Source organism: Callospermophilus lateralis, chromosome 3 (genome assembly GCF_048772815.1).
Source record: "Callospermophilus lateralis isolate mCalLat2 chromosome 3, mCalLat2.hap1, whole genome shotgun sequence".
Lineage (NCBI taxonomy): Eukaryota > Metazoa > Chordata > Mammalia > Rodentia > Sciuridae > Callospermophilus > Callospermophilus lateralis.
Window position 1 is genome coordinate 148,322,096 of NC_135307.1, and position 24,285 is coordinate 148,346,380.

The 24,285-nt window shown below is 35.9% G+C and overlaps 2 protein-coding genes across 2 annotated transcripts in view; both read left to right on the forward strand.

Moving 5' to 3' along the window:
- The first annotated feature begins 51 nt into the window (after positions 1-51).
- Positions 52-15,237, forward strand: Mphosph10 (M-phase phosphoprotein 10). Its single transcript, XM_076848871.1, has 11 exons — positions 52-196; positions 592-1,273; positions 2,142-2,290; positions 2,950-3,118; positions 5,506-5,647; positions 7,018-7,085; positions 8,204-8,341; positions 10,887-10,997; positions 12,823-12,930; positions 14,394-14,624; positions 15,048-15,237. Exons 1-11 carry the CDS (start codon positions 108-110, stop codon positions 15,195-15,197), a joined length of 2,037 nt encoding a protein of 678 aa, XP_076704986.1. The 5' UTR covers positions 52-107; the 3' UTR covers positions 15,198-15,237.
- Positions 15,238-20,684: 5,447 nt separating this feature from the next.
- Positions 20,685-24,285, forward strand: part of Fan1 (FANCD2 and FANCI associated nuclease 1) — a 41,505-nt gene continuing 37,904 nt past the window's right edge. Inside the window, exons 1-2 of the mRNA XM_076851433.2 lie at positions 20,685-20,990; positions 21,197-22,597. Of these exons, the coding sequence (XP_076707548.2) occupies positions 21,349-22,597 (1,249 nt within the window). The 5' untranslated portion in view covers positions 20,685-20,990; positions 21,197-21,348. The remainder of the gene's footprint in view (positions 20,991-21,196; positions 22,598-24,285) is intronic.

Consider the following 24,285-nt stretch of genomic DNA (forward strand, 5'->3'; position numbering starts at 1 on the left):
GCGGGTTACGCTAGGCACCTTTTTGCCGCGGAATTTCCGTTTTAGCTCTCTTCCGGGTCGGCTCTCTTCCCTTGCATGAGGTGCTGTATCCGGAGTAGCTGACGGCGATGGCTCCTCGGGTCTGGCGTCGGCGGACCCTGGAGCGATGTCTGAGAGAGGTCGGTAAAGCCACCAGCCAACCCGAACGCTTTCTCACGTAAGTGCACGTATCCCGGACTCGGAGACCAGTTCTCACGTGGGCGTGGGTTGCCGGCAGCCTGCAAATTCTGTATGGGAAGAAAAGGGAGTATAGATTATTTCTTCCCATATATCAGTTTATGATTCCATGGCCTAACAACTCCTAGATTGCTTAGGGCCTCTGTATGTTGCTGAGACTGGCTTTGAATTTGTGATCCTCCTGACTCAGCTTCCTGAGCTGCTGTGATTACGGGCATATGCTACTGTGCCTGACTCAGAATCTATACTTAAAATTCATAGTTTGTGTTTGATTTTTTTTGCACTTGAGTTGAACCTTATTTTTCTTTTAATTCAGAGGTCTGTGAAATTACTACATATAAGTTTTATATGTCTTTTGATCTCCTCCCCCAATAGGATTCAAGATGGATTAGCATCAAACTTCACCTCTTTAACAAAAGTTCTTTATGACTTCAATAAAATACTAGAGAATGGTAGGATTCTTGGAAGTCCTTTACAAAAACTTGTGATAAACAATTTTGATGATGAGCAAATTTGGCAACAATTGGAATTGCAAAATGAACCAGTTTTACAATACTTCCAGAAGGCAGTTAGTGAAACAATTAAAAATGAAGACATCACTCTTATTCCAAAGAATAAAGAGCAGGGTTGTGAAGAGAATGGCTCAGAGATGGAGGCTGATAACCAGGAGAACCTAGAAGATTTGGAAGAGGAGGAGAAAGTGTCAGATATGGGTGATAATGATCCTAAAGCTGGTGAAAAGCCTAAAAACTCAAGCAAATTTGATCAGAGGAAAAGCTCAGTTTTCAGTGATGAGGATTCTGATCTTGACTTTGATATTAGCAAATTGGAACAGCAGAGCAAGGTGCAAAATAAACTGCCAGAGAAGTCAAGGGAAAAGTCTGTAGTAGATGACAAATTCTTTAAACTATCTGAAATGGAGACCTTTTTGGAGAACATAGAAAAAGAAGAACAAAAAAAAGACGAAGAGGAGGAGAAAGAAGATATTGACTTTTTTGAAGATATTGATTCTGATGAAGAAGATGAGGAAGAATTGTTCAGAAATCAAAAACTTAAGGTAAAATTATGGGAGAGGAGAAGAGAGAGTACTTTCTTTCTCCACAATTAAGATTTTGTTCTGTTTCCTAAGAGAGATTTTAAGCACCTCAGAATTCATCAGGACACATATGAAGTATTAGATCAATTGAAAAAAAAGTTGGTGAAATTAAACTGAAGCTATCATTTCCTTGTCACAAAATAATTCTCTTGATAGATAGCTTAAGAACCATAATCACACATTAGAGGTATTCACAGGTTTCTGTCAAACATATTTTCAACAAACATGAAAAATAATTGGGAATGAAAATATTTAATACTTAAGTAGGCAGGAGTGTTTTGGAAATAATTATAGTTAAAAGATTTAGAGATAGGAATAGTGGGCTCTTGTTTTGTCAATTATAAATAAGACTATACAGGCTGGGTGTGTAGCTCAGTGATAGAGTGCTTGCCTAGCACTTGTGAGGCACTGGGTTCTATCCTCAGAACCACATAAAAATAAATAAAAGTATTGTATCCAATAAATAAATAAATAATACTGTACTTACATTCAGTTTATTGTATCTCAGTTCCCTATGGTTTTGTGGTAGTGTTATTGGTTACTAGTTTCCTGTAATTATTTTTTGACTGGTAATGTTGAAGTAGTCAAGCAATATATATATATGCCATATGTATACAAATGGATCTATACTTCCATGTAGTTTGTTACATTCCAGTTCTTGTGGTTTTATAATAATGTTACTTGTTACGAGTTTCCCCTAATTATTTTTGGCTATTAGTGTTAAAGTAGGAAAGGTGTGTGTGTTTGTGTGTGTAGTATATGTATACACATACATTTTTTATGTATTTTTCTATCTTTCATTAAATGTGTTTAAAATCTTTTTGTTTAGTCACATAAAAGTTCAAGAAATCTGAAATACAAAGATTTTTTTGATCCAGTTGAAAGTGATGAAGACATGGTAAATGGTGATGATGGGCTGGATTCAAACAACGAAGAGGAAGAAATTGCTGAAGAAGCAGAAGAAAGCATTTCTGAAACGTGAGTATTTTAAATAATCCTTTACATTATAAACTAGAAATGTATGTATGCTCATAATTGTCAGCTATGTTTGTCTTAATCAGTTAAATTCTCAAATCAAATAGTAGATAATTTCAGATTATCTCATATAGCTTGAAGGAACATTGGAGTTAATGAAGAACAATATTTCTGGCAGTAACAGTCAAACCTTTGTTACAAGAAAGGAGATTTTTTTTTTTTTTTTTTTTGAGTTTTGGTTTGTTTTTAAAGATGGTAATCTGTTTTTATACCTTTATTTTATTTACTTATTCTTTATGTGGTTCTGAGACTTGAACCCAGTGCCTCACATGTGCTGAGCAAGTGCTCTACCACTGAGCTACAATCCCAGCCCTGATATGGGTTTTGTGCTAGTAATCCTCGAGGTTCTTTCTGTGAAATAAGAACTTTGTATTATAGATTGATGAATAATTTATTTGCACATATTGGGCCCTTTTGTTCTATTTCTTACATAGCATTTTACCTAAATAATTCCTTCTGTTGTTTTTAAAAAACTTAATGACTTTGGAAGTTCTGAATATATTTGGGACATTAGAGATACAAAAGAACTTCAATAGAGGAAAATTGTATTTGTTTTCTAGTGAAAAGTTGTTTTTCCTTTGATACGCATTTTGGTATTACAGGGATGAGGATAATGACCTTGAAGAAAGTGAAGATAGTGAACAGCATAAAGGCTCAAAAAGAGTGACTTTTGCTTTGCCAGATGATAAAGAAACTGAAGATTCAAATGTGTTAAATGTAAAGAAAGATCCTGATGAAGTTAAATCCTCTTTTGAAAAAAGACAGGAGAAGGTAATTTTAAGGAATTTAAGAAATGTTTTATGCGCTTTACATGACTGTGGAACTCAGTCTGATCTATCATATTTTTCCTGTGGGAAATACCGACTGTCCTTTAAGAATGAAAATCTTGCAGCCACTCTAAACACAGTGTATGTAGATGCCACATTAAAAGCTTCTAATTTGCAAAAGTCAGTTCCTGCATTTCTTAGCCTTGGGGGCCTTTTCTTTTCTTTTTTCTTTTGGTTGTTTCTTTTCTTTATGCCTGATGTCTTTATATACCCATGTCATGTCTCTCCAGCTTAGCCATCCCCTGAGCCTCTTGGTGTAACTGAACTCCTCTGGAGAATGCTGCCTATCTCTTTAAAGTGCTGTGTAAATTATTTTTGTGGGTGTTACATATAGCCTGTATTTTAATTAAAACCATCTCAAACACATCTTCCAAATTGATGGAAATTGTTTGCTTATGACATAATTTCAGGTAGATGACATGTCACTCAATTTTAATAGAGGTAGTGTGGCTCCAGTCATTTGGCTTTATCATTTGTCCACCTTAAAATTATACAATTAGATCTCTAGATAGGGAATAGGGGTGGGAGGGAAAGGGAAGGAGAAGGGGAATAGCATGGATGGTGAAAGGAGACCCTCATCATTATACAAAGTACATGTATGAAGATGTGAATTTGGTGTCAACATACCTTATATTTAATCAGAGATATGATAAATTATTGAATAATGGTGTATTAAGAATCATAAAGCAATAAATAAATAAATAAATAAATAATTGTAATGCAAAAAAATTATACAATTAGAAATGAGAATAGGCAGATAATCAAAGATAACAAGATAGTGAAATAATTATAAAAAGTATGAGAATCTGAATTAAATTCACGATTGCCAGATTGTCTCCAAAAGAAGTCTGAGGAAAAAAGCACCATAAAAGAAAACAAATTTGAGTCTGGGGTTGTGGCTCAGCAGTAGAGTACTCACCTAGCATGTGCGAGGCACTGGGCTCAATCCTCAGTGCCACATAACAATAAATAAACACAAGGTATTGTGTCCAACTACACTAAAAATATAAAAATTAAAAAAAGAAAATAAATGCCTTCACCTCATTTCTCCCACCCTCCTCTGACAAAATGAAAGCTTTGGTTTTACTGTGAAATTATATCAGACCTTCAAGAAATAGGTAATTTAATGCTATTTAATTAATTTCCACATTAAGTAAAGAGTAAAGTAAAACTTCAAAACTTCTTTTTTTCTTGGGAAATTATTATAATATGGAATGCTAACCCTGACAAAGATGAAAATAAAATATACACACACTCAGTCTCATTTAAGAATAATGATACAAAAATCCCAAATAACAAAGTGAAAAAATAATGCCATAAAAGCAAGTGGGTCTCATTCTTTTGAATCATTTTAGGAAGTCTGATGTGATTCTTGGTTTTTAAGAGGTTAAGGGGAAAAGTCTGTGTCAGAAAGACTTGCCAAAATTCAGTATTCGTGTCCTGTTTTATTGTTTGTGTTTTATTTATATATATGTATATATATGTATATTTTGTGTGTGTGTATGTGGTGCTGGGAATTCAACCCAGGGCCTTGTATGCAAGGCAAGCACTCTATCAACTGAGCCCATTGTTATTTTATACTCCTCATGAGATACAAATACATCTGTCCAAAAGCCATCATATATAATGGTAAAGTTCTAGAAATGTCTCTTTAAAATCAAAAGCTTCCATCATGCATAATGGTAAAATTCTAGAAATTTCTTTAAAATCAGGAATAAGAAAAGATATCCAATGTTACAGTTACCAGTCCTTTAGAAATGTTAGCCAGTGTAGCCACAAAAGAAGAAAATAAGAGGTAGAAAAAACTAAAATGAAAGCACAAGATACTAGAAAAATCAGCAGATGAGCAACAGAATAGTTAGGAAAATTTAAGAGCATTCTGTAAGGTAGCTATACAAGCTGCTTTTTTATACACTAAAGTCTTCATAATTGTTGCTGTTTAAAAGTTAAGAGAATTGGCGTGCATAGTTCCAAGAGTCAGGCTACATTAGCTATAAGTAATAAAAAACTAGAGAGCTCGGGGTATAGCTCAGTGTTAGAATATTTGCATATTCAAGGCTCTGGGTTTGATCCCCAGCACTGGCAAAAAAAAAAAAAAAAAGATTAAAATGCTCTAATAATTAAAACTGATACTGGACTGTGAATAGATAGATCATTTGCATAGAATAGAGCCTAGAAATACATCAAATGTTTACTAAACAATTTCCAATATTTAAGAATAAAACAAGTACATTGAGGAATAATACATTTCTTTCCCACTCTTAAAATGTTATGCCCTTTTACATGAGTATAAATTTAATTTTTAAGGAAAAACTTTTGTCTTTTTCCTAGATGAATGAAAAAATTGCATCTTTAGAAAAAGAGTTGTTGGAAAAAAAGCCTTGGCAGCTTCAAGGGGAAGTGACAGCACAAAAGCGACCAGAGAACAGTCTCCTAGAGGAGAACCTGCACTTTGATCATGCTGTCCGGATGGGTATGGTGCCCACTGGGCTTCTGTAGGCTCTTCGTTTCTGTGCTTTTTATATTATTCTGTTTTCGTAGAAAATTTGGGGGGGGACATTTCTTTTTCCCCAACCTTTTATAAAACGTGCAAACATACAGAAAAGGTGAAAAAATAGTTTAGTAAATATCTATATGCCATGCCATTCAGCTGGATTCCCCAGTTATTAATGTTTTTGTTTTTTTTCTTTTAAAGAGAGAGATAAAGAGAATTTTTTTTTTTTAATATTTATTTTTCACTTTTGGTGGACACAACATCTTTATTTTATTTTTATGTGGTTCTAAGGATCGAACCCAGTGCCCGGTGCATGTCAGGCGAGCGTGTTACTACTTGAGCCACATCCCCAGCCCCAGTTCTTAATGTTTTGCCATTTTTATCTTTTTTTTTTTTTTTTTCCGGTACCATTAAGATATATCCCAGCGTTTTTTTATATTTTACTTAGAGACAGGTTCTCTATTGAATTGCTTAGGGTCTCACCAAGTTACTGAGGCTGACTTTGAACTCATAATCCTCTTACCTCAGTCTCCCTAGCCGCTGGGATTACAGATGTACGCCACTGTGCCCTGCCATTTTTATCTTTTTTCTCCTTACATGTATTTGTGATTGTGTATATGCTGTTTTTTCTGCTGAATTGTTTGAAAGTAGTATCCTAAGTCACTCTTAAATACTTTTATGTGTATCTTACAGGAACTAGGACATTCTCCTGTGTAACTGTAGTATTATTAATCTGCTCAAATTTGACATTGCTATGCTAATGAAACCAATAGATAGATATTAGGTTTCTTCAAGTGCTCTGTTTATGAGGCTTGCAACCCGTCATGGCCAACTGAATTATAAACTTCAGCCTAAAACCCTAGTCATCTCATCTTTTTTGTGCCCATTGAGTTCAAATGAGTTTCCATTTTATTTCAGCAAAAGAGAGAATGGAAAACAGGGGAAAAGCCCCCAGTTACATGGGATAGATGTATTAGCACTTATTGCCACATATATTCTAATATGGTTCTCAAGCTTGACGGAACATCAGAACTAAAACATGGACAGCTGTTCTCCTTCTCACTTAGTGATTCAGGAAGTATGGGGTCAGCCCAAGAATTTGCATTTCCAGCAAGTTCCCAGGTGTTGCTGATGCTGTAAGTCCAAGGACCACAATTTGAAAATCACTCAACTAATATGTATCTTCTTAATGAAAATGTGTGTATGGGCTGGGGTCGTAGCTCAGTGGCAGAGCACTTGCCCAGCCTACATGAGGCACTGGGTTCGATCCTCAGTACCACATAAAAATAAATAAATTAAATAAAAAAATTAATTTTATTTATTTTTTTTTAATGTTGTGTTTCATTTAGCACCTGTGATCACAGAGGAAACCACCTTTCAACTAGAAGATATCATTAAGCAGAGAATACGAGATCAGGTCAGTAAGAATGAAATTGAACTTAATTTAGACTTCACTAAAATTTTTAGAAATAATATGAGAGGATTTAAGTAGGAGGAATAATGCTTTCTTCATTTCCACTCAATAATGTTCTTTACTTAGCTTTATGACTAGGAGCCAGGTGCAGTGGTGTGTACCTGTAATCCCAGCTATTTGGGAGGCTGAGGTAGGATAGTGAGTTACTTGGGCAATGTAGCCAGACTCCTATCTCAATAGAAAGCAGGGTCACAGGGTTGTGGCAGGGGAATAGTCTCAGGTTGTCTTCAGCTTCTATTGTGTGAGGTTCTGCTCTTCACTAGTACCCAGGAAAGACAGGCATTGTGCCTGAGGGGAGAAGGTAATCACAAGTCATTGCCACCATCTTCCCTTCTAAGTTTTGCTGACCTGTTGAGTGGTGAGAGTGGTTACTGGTATCTTGACTTGCCATGGTCACACTTGGGACCATTGGTCTAGACATAGTATCTAGCATAACAAATAAAGAGAATGTCTTTTCAAATGTTAGTAATCTAGGAAAGAATTTTTAAGAGTTGATCTGATTTTTTAAACTTCGAATAAAAGGTATATGACATGCACTATATGAGATGTCTTTAAAATATATGTACAATGTTTACCTGAACTTTGTAAACTTCAAATAAAAGGTATATGACATGCACTGTATGAGATGTCTTTAAAATGTATGTACAATGTTTACCTGAACTTTGTAAACTTCGAATAAAAGGTATATGACATCACTATATGAGATGGCTTTAAAATGTATGTACAATGTTTACCGGAACTTGTGTCTAAAAATACAGGGATATGAAGGGAGAGGGTACTATATGCATAGTAGCTTAAAATTTGAAATGAAAAGATGAACACAAGGCTTGATTCTTCGACAAACTGTGACGAGAAAAAGTGGAGTTAAAGTTGGTAACCAGAAGACTTATTTAAAATAAAGGTGAAAAGGATATCTAAGTTAATGTCCTCTTTGTTTTTCATAATCCTTTGTGACTTGACGTTGCTTAAGTTGAAAATTACTCTCTTTTTTGCTCCAATTTTTGTGTAAGCCTGGGAATTATTGTGTTAACTTGTGCTGCACTTTACCCTGTATATTTTAGGCTTGGGATGATGTTGTACGTAAAGAAAAACCTAAAGAAGATGCATATGAGTATAAAAAGCGTTTAACATTAGACCATGAGAAGAGTAAATTGAGCCTTGCTGAAATATATGAACAAGAATACATCAAACTTAACCAGGTAAGGAGGCCTCCAATGCAATGCTATTATTATGAAAGGAACAAAAGAAGAGAACCATTCATTTTGTGACTGTTGAAATCCTGAAATGGCCCTTCTGTCATCTCATATACGTGTGAGACAAAGCATGCTTGGAATATTGAGGTTATGATATTTCTACTGAATGCTTAGGATCAGGAGGTTTGCTTTACAATTAGACATTGATCACCATATACTTCTGCATCCTGTTACTAACTTTCCAGCAATTATTATACAGTGCTATACTTTTAAAAAAATGATTTCTTATTGATATTTTGAAGTTATTGATATATGATTGTGAATTCACCAAAGTAATCTCTGGTTAGACAGCAGGACAAGATCATAATTCCAAGATTAAGTAATTGAATTATGTCTTCACTTTGGGTCTGTTGGATATATGGTCAATTTGTGACCATGTTTAAATGGTATTTTTTTCCTGCAAGAGCCTTATAAAGTTGCTGTCAGATTCTATTAATTAATGCTACTCAAGCATTAACAGCAAACCAGTGTCCTGAAACACTGTAAAGTGGAAGAACTAGAAATATTTGAATAAAATTACTTCCTGGCTGCCTTGCAACCCAAGGCAGTAGTTGAAGGACAGTGTATATACAGTCAATGCTTGCTATCAAGTTTTCTGGCTACTTTGAAGAGACTCAATAAATAAAGGAAATATTTGGTAACCATGAAAGATAAAATGAAATACTGCAACAACTTAATGCAACTTAATGCAAGTTGTAAAAATGATAGTTTTATTTTTCTCTTGGAAGTCGGTGGTCAGTTATGTTTTTTGACAATGAACTTTGGAGTTCCTGTATATTAATTAAGTTAGCCAGGCTAATTCTAGACCCATTCCATTAGAAGTCTAGGATGATGACCAGTATCCATTCTAAAAGTAATAAGCAAGGTGATAGTAGAAAGCACGTGGATCAGCCTTATATTTGTGTATGTAATGTGGATCATAAAAATTAAATATATGATTTCACAGATATTATTGTCTAGGATGAGGTGAAAGACATGTATAGAATTTTCTGTCTTGAGACAGTGTTTCACTGTGTTGTCCAGTCTGGTCCAGGCTGATCTTAAACTCTGGGCTCACAAAGATCCTCTTGACTCAGCCTCCCAAGGAGCTGGAACTGTAGGTGCATACCATACCTATACCTGTCTTTAAGAATTTTTAAAAAGTGAGTTAAGTTAAAAAAAAGAGAAGCAGTGTAGCATAGTACCTGGACAGGTGCCGATGACAGACCTCAGAAATAATCTGGATGCTTCTCTGGCATCAGGGTCATGGAGGCAGAGCACCAATGCTTCCTAGTTTTTTCATTTTCCTTCCTGTTTTAATAAAAACAAATAAACCAAAAAAATATTCTTTTAGAATAAGCATTTGGGGTCAAAAGAGAAATGTATGAAATTTACATTTTCTCCTCAGTAGAATTAAAATTGCTGTCAATTTTTTCAGTGTGTTAATCAAAATAAACTTTAACAAATTCCATATAAATAAAATGAAAGAAGTCCCTATAGTCCAAATGGGTATTTGGATAATTCTATAAAATCTAATTTACTTTAGTTCTTTTTTTAAAAAATTTCCCTTGTTGACATGATCCATAAAATTAAGGGAACAGTTCAGGAGCATTTAGTATAGTGTTGTGCAAGTTCTGCTTGTCTGTGCTTCAGAAACATTTTACTGTCTCAGAATAAGCCCACTCTATTAAGTAGTTGCTCCTCATTCTTCCCTCGCCCTAGCTCTGGACAACCACCAATCTGCATCCTATTCCTGTGAATTTAGTATTTTATTTTGGACATTTTGTATAAATGGAGTCATGTGACTGACTTAGCAGGTTTTCAAGCTCATGGCATATATCAGTACTTCTTTGTTATGACTGAATAGTCTTCATTCGTGTGTGTGTATGTGTGTATACATACATACATACACACACATACATACACACATCTGTATGCCACAACTTGTCTACTCATCCATTAATGGGCATTTGGTCTGTTTCCACCTTTTAGGTAGTGCAGATAGTGCTGTGTAAGTGTTTTTGTTTGAGTATATATTTTTAATTATCTTGAAGGTATATCTAGGAGTGGAAATGCTGGGCCATGTGGTAGTTCTCTGTTTAATCTTTAGTGGAGCTGCCAAACTTATTGCCATACCATTTTACATTTCTACAAGCCATCCACAGAGTCTAATTTCTTCATATCCTCACCTTGTTACCACTTGGTATTTTCCCCTCTTCTTTCTAAATTATAGCCATCCTAGTGAAAGTAACTTAGTTCTTGAAAGAAGTAAATACCAAGGAAATTAAACTGTAAGTACTAAATGTCAGCAGTGTGGTTTCTATGGCTCCCAAAGGGAAAACATCCCTTGTTGATAAGTGCTTACTGATAACTTTAATTTTACCTTTGCACTGTTTCTTTATAGCTGAAAGATTGGTGCTAAGAAATTGGGAATCTCCTCATTGGACTTTATTGTTTTAAATATGATTTATTTTATCTTTTTGCTCTGATGTTGTTGACCTTATTTCCTAAGCAAAAAACAGAAGAAGAAGAAAATCCAGAACATGTAGAAATTCAGAAGATGATGGATTCTCTCTTTTTAAAATTGGATGCCCTGTCAAACTTCCACTTCATTCCTAAACCAGTAAGTGTGCTAACAGTTCAATGTGTTGATACAGCAGACATGACTTTAATAAAACTTGCTGATCTTTTGTGAAACCATTTATTTGGTTTCAGAATTTAGACCTGAAAATTTCTCCCTGTAAATTACATTCAGGACCTGTATTCTGTCCCCATTCCTCCTCCCTTTATCTGTTATTACTTTGTTAGTTCTCTTTTCATTCCATAGTACACTTGCAAAGATTGGGCTGGTTGTTTCCTATTCATGTTCAGGGTGACACAAAATGTGTGTGATATTTCATTATTGTGTTCCTCACCCTGTCCCAGTTCCTGACATAAGGAAACCCTCAAGCATTTTTTGAAATCTTGGGACTTGAAGGAGGAGTGAATGTTTATCTACTTGACTAAGTTAAAAAAAAAAAAAAAAAAAAATATATATATATATATATATATATATATATATGTATATATTCTTTTTCTTCTCCCCAGAAATGCATATTGCCAGTATTGGTTCCCCCTTGATGTTCCTTTTTTCATATTTAGATTGGTTTTTCACATGCTGTCTCTGTAGACTTGATTTACCAATCATCAGCCATCATTTTTTGTTGTCTTTATACTGTCTCTTTTTGCTTCATATTTTTCTTTAAATTGTAGACTAGAATACAATATCCCTAGTAAATAATTGAAAAATGGTCCAGTGGAAGAAATGATTTCTCTTATATTCTGACATTTCTCTCTAACTTAGAATCCAGGATCCTGCTGTTTTTCTAGCTTATTCTTTGTTGGGAATTTTCCTGGGGCAAATACCTCCCTAATTAACTAGAATATGCACAGGACTGTGAAAAGGAAAATGAGTGGTTAAAGGAGTTGTTAACCTGCTTTGCAATAGCGGCCTGGTCACCTAAGTTTCAGTCTTGTTCCTTCCCATACCCCAGTCTTTCCCTGACTGAGGCAATACAAGTGTCTGAAGTCATTCTCTTGCTCTTCATTCTTTGGTGTTCCTCACAGGGACAAGTAAGAATTAGATACAAAGAACACCAGCATGAGTGCTCTTTTATTAGCATGATTGGTATAAATCCTATGTTAACTTTTGAGTTTCTTTGGTACTTTCAAAACAAGAAGGAGGGGGTGGGGGACAAAAAACAAAGTAAATGGCTTTTGAGTTAGTGTTGTATTCTTTTCTCCTTTTCACATTTATTATGTTTGATTTATTTTGATACTGCTTTAGTTTTTCAGCAGTCTAATGCCATTTCATGTTTATATTTATGAAGATTTATTTTCAGAAGCTGGAAGATGAGAAAATTCCTTTATCAAAAAGTCTGTACTCCCACCATTATGTGCAACTAAAATGCACCAATTAAAAAATGTTGGGAAAAAATAGTCTGTACTTTTACTCTTGTTCCCACAAGCATTTTCTTTGCATCTTTCTCTGTTTATGTGCCAGCATTTTTTCCATAACCAAAGGCAAGATAATATTAACAGAAATCAACTTTTTTATAAAGTCATAGATAGGATTTTTTGAGAACGTCCATATAGGTGGCAGATGGGACTACTTTATTAACAGATGAAAGAACTGGTGTTTGAATATGGCAGAAATGTCATGTGAAACTGTAGAAATAAATGCTATTGGAATGATTTTGTGACAAAAGACCCTAAATTACCTCATTCTCATAGGATTTCAGGGGCATCCTGTGCTGCCCACTAGTACTGTTACAATTCCGGTTAGCTTCAGACCTTGACTGTCAACATATTTAACATATTAAATAATTTCTATAAAATATTATATATGTGTATGTGTGTATGTTAGGGCTATTTCTGATTTCCCATTAAATGTATTATCTCTCTTCAAGCCTGTACCAGAGATTAAGGTTGTGTCAAATCTGCCAGCTATAACCATGGAAGAAGTAGCTCCAGTGAGTGTCAGTGATGCAGCCCTCCTGGCCCCAGAGGAAATCAAGGTAAGAAGCCAGTGTTGAAACATTCAATATCTGCTTAGAAAGATCTAAGATCTCCCTTTGTTGAATGTCATTTTCCTTGAATTTGTATTTTTTTGTTCTAATTTATGTTAGCTCTTTCTTGGTACAGTCAGTTCTCCATATCTGTGGATTCTGCTTCCATAGAGTCAATCAACCATAGATTGAAAATACTCAAGGGAAAAAAAAAATTGCATCTGGCTTGGTGATAGAGCACTTGTTTAGCATGTGTGAGACACTGCAAAAAAAATTTAAAAATAAATAAAAGAATATATACTAAACATGTACATACTCTTTCCTTGTCACTGTTCCTAAACAATGCAGTATAGCAGCTATTAGCATAGCATTTATGTTATATTAGGTATTATAAGTCATCTAAAGATGGTTCAAAGTCTAAGAGAAGATGCAAATAAGTTACATACAAATGCTTAACCCTTATATATGAGGAATCTGAGCATCTGTGGATTGTGGTACCTGCAGTGATCTTGAACCAGTCCCTTGTAAATACAGGAGAATGAGAACGTCATCAAACTAATGCTATGTTATGATATTTAAACCCTAGTCTCCATCTTCACTCATTATTAGGAGGGACAGGTATGAGAATTATTACAAAAGCAGTTTTAATTATCCAATCAGAATAATTATTTGTGATAATCAAATGCGAATATCAGCAGTGATGTTAAGTTTTAAACAGATTGTTTATATGATAACATTAATTTAATCAGCATCTCCCCACTTGTTCTATCCATGTAATGCTCATCAGCAATGAAATATGGAGTAGAATAGAATATTTGAATATTGGAAGAAATCTATGCCTTGTGAACATTGAAGCTCTTGCCTTATGTAATGATGATGGTTTCTTTTAGGCCCTCATCTTCTGGCTGGTTTAGCAGCAGACCTTCTGTTTTCCTCATTTTCTTTTCTGTAGCTACAGCCATCCTTATGTTAATCTCTTTCCATCTGTATGCAGGTGACAGCCCTGGCACCTAAGGAGAAAAGAGGAAATTGATCCTCACTAAAGTGAGGTTTCCCTTTCCTCTCTGTCCTCAGTTTCTGGGAACCTTTGACCTCAGCCCAGAGGTTGTCATTATCACTTTATTGGGACAACCTCAGGCATTTCCCTGAAGCCCTTGCTGAAGTCTAAGTGCTGCAGAGGATTTGCTTTGCTGGTCTGTAAACTTGAGTATCTAACTCTCCATGCTGCCTGTGTAATTAGTTTGGAGGCTGAACAGTCTATGAGTCTGTTCTGTCAAAGAAAACATTCTAGGTTTTAGAGTTAGCAGAGCTGTCTGAAACATAGGCAGGGATTGCTCTCTAGCCTCATGTGCTGTACCATAGACATACAGCACCTTGGCTACCTACCATTGCGGTTTCCTCTTTTTCTTTTTGATTCCCTGAGTTGATATTAGGTTAGATTAATTGATACATTGGTGGTTATATTTTAATAGGAGAAAAATAAAGCTGGAGATCTAAAAACAGCTGCTGAAAAAACAGCTACAGACAAGAAACGAGAACGGAGGAAAAAGAAATATCAAAAACGTTTGAAAATAAAGGAGAAGGAGAAACGGAGAAAATTGCTTGAAAAGAGCAACCCAGATCAAACAGGGAAATACACGAAAGCAGTAGCGTCAGAGAAGTTGAAACAACTGACCAAAACTGGCAGAGTTTCCTTATTAAAGGTAAGGACAAGGGAAGGAAAACTAGTGCAGAGACCTTTGGGAGCAAGTGAGGGGTATGCGTTGGGCTGTCCCCTTTACTTGAGTGTCTGAGCCAGCAACACAGCCCACCTGTGGTACTAAGGGGAACACTGCTGACTTAGCTGCAACATTAGCCTTAAGTGTTATTGAGTTATTCCTGTAGAGTCCTCAGAGTAATCTGGGTCCTCTACCTGATTTTCTTCCTCTCATAAGTTGCAAGAAAGTTAGAGTAGTATAGAATGTATAGACTACCTCTATGCTAATTGATGATATTGTAATTCTAGTCTGTTTTCCTATTTATATTTTAATACATTGTTTTAATCATAACATACTTTTATATTTTGGGTTGTTTTTCCATGTGATCATATACCTTATAGTATGAGCATGTATTGTTTTTAATTGCAGGATGAAGGAAAAGACAAGGCCCTAAAGTCATCTCAGGCATTCTTTTCTAAATTACAAGATCAAGTAAAAATGCAAATCAGTGATGCCAAAAAAACAGAAAAGAAAAAGAAGAAAAAACAGGATATTTCTGTTCATAAATTGAAGCTATAGTATACTGTGAATATAATATATATATTAATGTATAAGCTTATATTCTGTCATTGGTTTTTTTTATAATAAAATTAATGAGATCCTTCTTTGCATTAATGGAGGATATTTGAGAATTCCACCATGTGCAATAACAAACTCTTAACACGCTTGGAAAGTCTGCCTGGGTTTTTCTGGATGTGAAGCAGGACCTAACTCCTTAGGCCTTTCCTATACTGATGCTGCCTGAGCTGATCCTACTGAGCTCTCTCCCTCTGAATAGTCCAGCTCATGCATGCCAGCTAATAATCATAACTGGTCTGCAGGATGAGGAGGGTACAAAGCCAGCCACCTCCTTCACCCCCAGCTATCCACAGTAGAAGTCCGTGCTGTGGTCTTGACTTTCTTTTCCCACTGTCATATCATTTAACAGAACAGTAGCATTTTGATTTATTTATACCTTTTCTCTTTGGAAAAGAATCCCATGTCACCTGACTAAAGAGTTAGACTAAACTACAGATTACTGTCTGTAATCAGATACAGAGAGGACAGGTGTAATCTAAAAGTGATGGAAGTTCAGTACAGCCAGGAAGGTGAACTAACAGTCTGCAGAGAGCTGGCTCTGACCACTAGCTGCTCATTGTTTCAACCTCCCCATTCAGGAAAAATGTATTTGTCTAGTATGACCTCATATTATGATTTCATAGGAATGCATTAAAACCTAAGCCCATGTGAGTAGAGAGAACAGGATTCACTCAAAGCAACAGGGAAAGCGCTCTGGTTTAGTGTCTACAAAGGCCAGTAAAAAAATCCTGTGGAGGTTTGTTTATTAATGCAGAAGCTGTTTTCAGCTGGAAAGAACTAGGCTATACTGAGCTCAATTAAGCACCAACTCTCAGTCCTTTTGTGCTATTATAACAGTTCCTGAGACTGGGTAATTTATAGACAATAGAATTCAGCTTCTTATAACTCTGGAGGCTGGAAAGTTCAACGTCAAAGGATAAGCAAGTTTAGTGTTTGGTAATGGGTCTATGCTTCAAAATGGTGCTTTGTTCCTGTGTCCTCACATGGCAAAAGGACAAAAGGGGTCAGAATTCACTCCCTCAAGTTCTTTATCAAGTGTGCAAATCCCATCCCTTTGGGCTATGCTATTATTAATCATTTCCTAATAGTCCTACCATCACATTGACCATGAAGTTTCAACACATGAATTTGGAAGATTATAGCACCTATAAATACTAACTTGTAATTTTTTTTAATCCAAGCGGTGGAGTGCTCGCCTAGCATGTGTGAGGACCTGGATTTGATCCTCAGCACCATATAAAAATAAATAAAATAAATATTAAAAACATAAAATAGAGTTCACTAGTATACCTTCATCTTCTAACCAAGTACTTTGAGTATCCTCTGATCTTCTAGGCTTAGCAAAGGTGGTATCTTTCAGTGATGATTTGAGTATCACATCACTCTAGGAGTTTATATTTTTGAAGTTCTTTTGAAGTTATAGCTGCTTTCCAGTTTCTACTCATTACTGGCTTAATTCTCTTTCTCTTGATTATTTTATTTGTCAGGATTAGGTGTTGACTTGGAGAGGTGATTCATTTTATCTGTCCAAGGACAGTTAGGTATTCACAGATTTTATATAACCTTTATATTTGCTTTGTGTTTTAATATCTTCACTTCTAGGAAAGATGTGTCAGTCCATTCACTTTTTCAATGTGACATTTCATATATTCTACAGTTTATATTCATTATAGATTCTTGTTTGTACCAGAGGCCAGGCATTGTTGTTGGAACCACAGAAAAATCCTTCCCTTATTAAAAAAAATGCATTGTAGTGGAATATTTACACACATCTTGTATATGCATGAGAAATACAATAGGACATTCATGAAACTACCCTTAACCTGAAAACCAGCACTTGGGCACCTCCCCAATACTTCACTCATCACTAGAGAAAGCTAAGGAGGAAATAAATGGTGGTTACATCTGAGTGGGCTGTTCATCATTCCTTTCGATTTGTGTATATTTTATCACACATGCATATATCTCAAGGCAATATATTATTTGGCATTTGCTAGCATTTGAATTATGAAAATAGAATATGTTTTTATTTGGTTTATTTTTTCATTTGATTTCTCTCAAATTCATTCAAAATACAGTCATCCCTCTGTAGGTTTTGCAACTGTGGATTCAACCAATGCTGGATCAAAAATATAATAGTGGCACATGCCTGTAATCCTAGCTATTTGGGAAGAAAAAAAATTGCATCTGTGCAGAACATGTACAGACTTTTCTTTCTTGTTATTCCCCAATAAATAATATAACAATTATTTATATAACATTTATACTGGGTATAATTCATCTAGGGATTATTTAATGAATACAGGAGAGCATGTTTTGGTTCTTTGCAAACATGACACCATTTTGTACAAGAGACTTGAGCATTTATGGATTTTGGTATTTGTAGGATCCTGGAGCCAATCCCCCACAGATCCAAAGAGACAACTATGTGTACTTGAAATTATGCATCACTTTACTGCTGCATAATATTGTATGAATATACTACAATTTTATTTGCCCATTCTCTTGAACACATTGATGTCCAATTTCCACTATGATGAATATGATGTTTTGACCTCCTGATCACAGTGTTAAAAATTTAGCTCTCATCTAAGAATAGAATTGCTAGGTGGACCTTCTAAAACAGTGCCAAATTGTTTTCCAGATTAGTTGCAAGAATTTGCACTTCTGTTACATCTTTGTCAGTATTTGTTATTGGTGAACTTAAAATAATTTGCCCTTCTAGTGAGTAAAAAATATTGCATGTCTGTGTGTCTCTGATTGTTGGTAAAATTGAGTATTTTTGTCATGTTTTTTCCCCCTGTGTATTATTTTTTTTTTTCATTTATTTCAGTGCTGGGAATTCAAACCAGGAACTTGTATACATGCTAGGCAAATACTTTACCACTGGGTTACACTCCCAGCCCCCTGTGCATCATTTTTAAGAGGTTTATACATTTTGAAATTTTAAAATTCCAGAAATTCTAATAATTTTAGCCCCATTTGCCTCATTCTTTCTTTTTTCTGAACAAGTTGTATGGTGCTTCACCTATCAATATTGAGTATTTCCCAAGAATAAGGTCCTTCACTTACATAGCAACACAATATAATCAAAATCATGAATAAAATGTTATATAATCCATAGCCTATATTCAAATTTTGCCAATTGTCCCAATAGTATCCTTCATAGTTTTGTTTTCCCTCCTAGTCCAGGATCATTCCAAGATCACTTGTATTTCATTGTCATGTCTCTGTTTTCCAGTTACCTGTTAAAGTTCCTGAGTTTTGTCTTTCTTCACTAACATTTTTGAAGGGTATAGATCAGATATCCTTCAGATTTTGATTCATATTTTCTCATGATTAGATCTAGGTTACACAATGTGGGCAGGAAAGCCACAGCAGTGGTTGTCTTCAGTGCCTCATATAAAGATATTTTGTCCTAATGAAGCTAATAATGGCAATGATCATTTGATTAAGGTAATGGCCACCAGGTTTCCCCACTGGAAATTTAATATTTTCCTTTTTAATTGGTCACTTATGAGGAAGACACTTTGATGCTATAAATATCTGTTCCTCATCAAACTTTCACTCACCAATTACAGCATCAGTTGTTGATTTATTTCTTCTATACAAACTGGTTGGCATTCTATAAGGAGCAGCTTTCCCTTCTCATTTATTTATCTCAATTTGGACCTTATTTTTATGTTATGTAATGCTTTATAGTTCTTTATCATTATTTGCTTTGATGCTCTAATTGTCTCTGAATTGACCAGCAGAAGACCTTTTGAAGTTTACCCCTGAGTCCTTTTGATATGTCCCTATTGTTCTTTGAGCATTTTTATGTTCTGTTGCTATTATATGTTCCATTCTTTTACTTTCCTTGGAATCAGTCATTTTCTGAAGGAACCCATTTTCCCTAATAGAGAATGATATTTACAGCCCAATTTCTTGTGTCTCATTGCTACTAGGCCCATTCAACAGAGGCAGAAAATTATGATTGTGTGTTTATGGAGATAAAAGTTGGGGGAATATGTGATATGTATGCCATTCATGAGTTCATACCAATACCTCCAATTCCAATTAAACATCACCATAAGTTACAATCTCGCTTTCACTCTTTCCACATTTGTAACACCTTTTTCGACAGTAAGAAAACTTGCTTCCATTATCTTCAATGTATTTATTAATTTGCACAAGCCTAGAAAATACAGGAAGTAGTTTCAGAATTATTAACTCTATAACACTGGGAAAAGGAAAAAATGTGTACAATTAAGTATAATGTTCCATATTTCAATTAGTCCAAAGCTTTGACAGTTATTTTTCAGATATTCTGTATCTTTACTGATTTTTTTTTGTCTAGTTCTAGAATTTACTTATTTCTTTCTGTAAAGTTTTTTTTTTTCCTTCATTTGCTTAGAAACCTTGTTAATAGGTATATGCCTGTTTATGATTTTGATGCCTTGTTTGTGAATTGCCTCTTTTGACTTGACTTTATAAAATGACCTTGTTTTCTTCTGGTAGTTACTCCCATCAGGAAGACTACTTTGTTTCAATATAGCATTACAGTTATTTTGGTTAGTATTTGAATACTGTATGTTTGTGATACCTCTGGTTGCTTACCAGTGATGAGTTCTCCCTCACATGTTGAAATCTAACTTTAGAAAAGCATGAGGAGGCAAGCAGAAAAAGTAGAGTTTATGGGCTGGGATTGTGGCTCAGCGGTAGAGAGCTCGCCTAGCCCGTGCTAAACCCTGGGTTAGATCCTCAGCACCACATAAAAACAAACAAATAAATAAATAAAGGTACTGTGCCCAACTACATCTATAGAAAAACCAAAAACAAACAAACAACAACAAAACAGGGTTTATTTAAAAGGGTAACATAGACTTTCCCAGGAGGAGAAGTCTTAGGCTTTCTTCTCCTGCTCTCCTTATCTCTTTACTATCAAATGTTAGTTTCTCCACTAATATTTTAGCTCTACCGCTTTGCATTAATTTTTAGTTTTTCTAGGAACTACAATATGCATCCTTATCACAGTCTACTTGGAATTAATATGGTACCTCTTCATTTAAAAAGTAAGACCATGCAATAGTACAGTTTCATTTGCATTCTTCTCCTTTTTGCTATTTTTACCACATATATTAAGTCTACTCAGCCACAGAAAAGGTGTGCTGAGGCGCACTGCCCAAGTGTGAAAGTTAGGAGATATCTAGGTCTCCCTCAGGGGCACAGCTAGTGTGAGCCCATCAGTTTGGGATTTTCTCGGAGGCAAGGAAAGGAGATCGATCACTCGAGCCTCCTCTTGCTGAGCCTGTGGAATCGAGACGCTAGATCGGCTGGGAATGCCTAGAGTGCCGGCGCGCGGAGCCTGGAGGGAAGTCGGGGCTGCGAGGACGAATCCTGAGTGACGCTGATGGACCGCGCAAAGGGAGGAAGGGGAGGGGCGCAGGGCGGGAGGACGCAGGGCGGTCGCGTGGCCGCGGGTGCGCTACCCAGGTTCCCGCGGATTTGGCCTCGCTGCTCTGGCAGTGGTCACTGGCCCCCAGGGTCTTTGCAGCGGAAGCTGTGGCGGTGGCAGCCACGCGTGTTTTCAGATCCCCGCGACGACTGTGGGCGCTCGTCTGTGCAGGCCTGAGGCGGGAGCTGCCCTGGGGAACCATCCCGATGGGCACCAGCTTCCACGGAAAACGTTACGGATGCTGTGCTTTTATAGAAGGATCTGGAGTAGTGAAAAAAATCCCTTTTTAAAAACGGGTAATTTTAGATGTTAAAAAGGTCTTAACTTTATAAGTTAACCTTATAAGTCTAGTTCTGTCATTTTATGATAAAAGACACATTAAAATTGCGTGCAGCCTCCGTGTTCTGTCTCAAGCCTAGGGTTCTCTTGTCCCAGGAAATGTTGACGTTCCACGTTTAATTTCATGAAGATGGTTTTAACCCATATGTGTTTTATTTTGTAGGAAGAAGAAATTTAAACGAATAACATGAGGTTACATAAAGTCCCCGTTTTTATTAGTTCAAGCCAAGAGAGTAAAAGTAAAGCATTGCTGTCTTTCACCAGAAATAGTCTGTGTTTCATTACTTGGATCACTCAATTTTTCTAATACTCATAATGTCAGAAGGGAAATCGCCTGACAAAAAAAGACCTCGGAGAAGCTTATCAATCAACAAAACTAAAAAAAATTCATCTAACTCTATTGTTTCGTATTTTAACAATGCACCACCTGCTAAACTTGCTTGCCCCATTTGTAGTAAAATGGTGCCCCGGTATAACTTAAACCAGCACCTTGATGAAATGTGTGCTAACAATGGTGATGTCATTCAAACGAATCCAGTACAGGTTAACTTAATGAATTCAAATGTGACCACAGTAGATTTAACGAATACTGCCTTAGAAGATGTAAGACCAAGGAAGTCACCACCAAAGACAAGTCCAATTCCTCACCAAAGTGGTTTGGTAAAAATGAGCGCAAAACAGCAGACCAGTCCTTACTTTAAAAGTACTGATGCCTTGGTGTGCAAAAATCAAGATGAGCTGAGAAATCATTCTGTGAAAGTCATTTCTTTGGGAAGCCTGTCATCTAAATTGTCCAGAAAATACATAAAGACTAAAAAGTCACTAAGTAAGAATGAGGAATTTACCAATAATTGTCTTCAGGGTTCCACATCCACAGCTGTTAAAAGCCTGATTGCTAACTGCTCAGAAATTGAGGACAAGGATCAAATTTTGGAGAACAGTTCTCAGAAAGAAAATATTTTTACATGTGATTCTCTAAAGGAAGAGAATATTTCTGAACCTATGGTAATAGGTGATAGAATAGTGGAAGCTGAAAGCCAAAAGACTGCTCAGAAATGTGAGAAATTCCCCCTTACCCCTGGGTTCTCTGATAAAGCTCCTATGTTATTTTCTTCAGATTTATTCCTCGGGAATAATTTAAAGTATACTTCAGAAGATAGTCTTGTAAAGCAAGAGAATGTCAAAGATATAGATGATAAAGGTGTTGAAAAACGTGAGGCATGTAATTGTAAAGAAGTAGAAATGACTGTTGTTTCAGAACTTAAAACACAGTTGTCAAATTCAGAGGCAGTTTTTCCAAGTTCTACAATTGCTTCTGAGTGGAGTAACTTTCAAGAAGTTTTGGAAGGTGAGAGTGGCTTAAAGAGTAAAATCACTTGCAGCACTGCTGTGGAGCAAGGGTCAAGCTGTGATGTTCCTGATAAGATGCCTCAAACACTGAGTCATCCTTACTATCTTCGGAATTTCCATGTGGTACTGAAAGCTGTACTTGAGAATGAAGATGATATGATGCTCTTTGATGAAGAGGAAAAGGGAATTATAAGTAAATTTCATCAATTATCAGGTATCTTCAGCCTGTTTGCTTTTAATTTTTTGTTTCCCATTTGCTCTCCTAATTGAAGGGTGATGTGATGGGCAGTGACCTAATGATTAGTAGAAATCATTGTGATTTTGTAAATGGGAATCCGAGCTTCCTATAAGATTTGTATCAAAGATATGCAGGTAGGCGCTATCTACTGTGCAAGCAGTACTTGGATTGCCATGGAAGCAGTTGTTTTTTCCTTTATAGATATGTTGATGGATGTAAAATGACCCTGCCAGATTTTTAAAAAAATATAGTGAAAAAAACATTACTTTGCATTTTGGGCATGTAATCAAGCTTCCTGTTAGATTGTTTTGTTTTCACAGTTCATTTCCTCAAAAATGAAAGTAAAATAATATAAAATTTAGGAAAAATAACAAACCAATCTGAGGCACAATTTTTTCCAACAGTGTTTAGATTCCTGGACTCGATCTCTCCAAGTCAGGTTGTAGAGAAAATGGAAGCTCTCAGGCTTAAATTGGTACCTTTAAAAATATTAGTCTGTGCCTCAAATCATTAGCCAGTCGTGGCGCCAAGTTGGTCTTGCAGGTTTGAAGAAAAGGGCACCCTGGTGTGGCTGCCCTGTTACAAAGGGTCATAACGGTTCTAGAAGTGAATCACTTCAAGGTCAAAATAGCTTACTTTGTGGCTGAACTGTTTACATGGTTTTCACACGGTCCTCTAGTGCAGTATGGACGTGTCTCTCTCTTCAGTTGATTAAAAGAAAAACATCCTAGATATTGCTACTAATATTTAATGCTTTTATTGTTATTTTGAGTTTGGGTCTTGCTAAGTTGCCCAGGCTGCCCTCAAACTTGGGATCCTCCTTCTTCAGCCTCCTAAGTACCTTGGATTACAGGTGTGTACCACCACACCCAGCTACTACTAATATTTAAGAAACTACACACAGTGGAATTATCAGGATATTCCTTGTATTATTTTTTAACAGGTGACTTGCACGTCTCTCGGCAAGTTGTGTAAAGTGTCCATACAGCCTCCATCTCATTCTTGTCTCACCTGGGTATGGACATAAAGGCATCACATTGCCTCTTTAATCCAGACTGGCCACAGTTCTTTGGATGGGTGCTGATTATATTGACTTTTTTTTTTTTTGGATACTGGGGATTGAACTCAGGGGCTCTTAACCACTCAACAACATCCCCAGCCCTATTATATTTTATTTAGAGATAAGGTCTACTGAGTTGCTGTGACTGATTTTGAATTTGCAGTCCTCCTGCTTCGGAATTACAGATGTGTGCCACCCTGCCCAGTTTATGTGACTTTTTGAGTAGTTGATGGATCTGGGCCTCTATATAACTGGAAAATATGAACAGTTAACCTTGTGCAAGTTTAACAAATTCATTGTATTGTTTTCCATGGAGAATCACATACAATGTGTCTTAAGTAAAAGCTGCCTCTTTAAAGGAAAGAAAGGAAGATGTAGAAAAATTTAAAAGCTATAATATTATTTTAGAGTTGGCAGAAATTTAAAAATAATTCAAGTAGTAAGGAAATAGCCTTAACAGGTTAATTATGTAAGTTGGAATAGAACTCTGAGGTAGAGATGACTGTCCTATCTAAGCTAGGCACTGTTTTGGAAAATTCAGACTATTTTTGGCCCTAAATGGACTAATGTATATTAAACTGAAAGCAGAGAACAAAATAACTAG

Excerpts from the sequence above, each read along its gene's own strand:
- Mphosph10 (XM_076848871.1), top strand. The coding sequence starts at position 108 with ATGGCTCCTCGGGTCTGGCGTCGGCGGACCCTGGAGCGATGTCTGAGA. Across the intron at positions 7,086-8,203 it reads AGCAGAGAATACGAGATCAG|GCTTGGGATGATGTTGTACG; the intron begins GTCAGTAAGAAT and ends TGTATATTTTAG. Across the intron at positions 10,998-12,822 it reads TCCACTTCATTCCTAAACCA|CCTGTACCAGAGATTAAGGT; the intron begins GTAAGTGTGCTA and ends TCTCTCTTCAAG.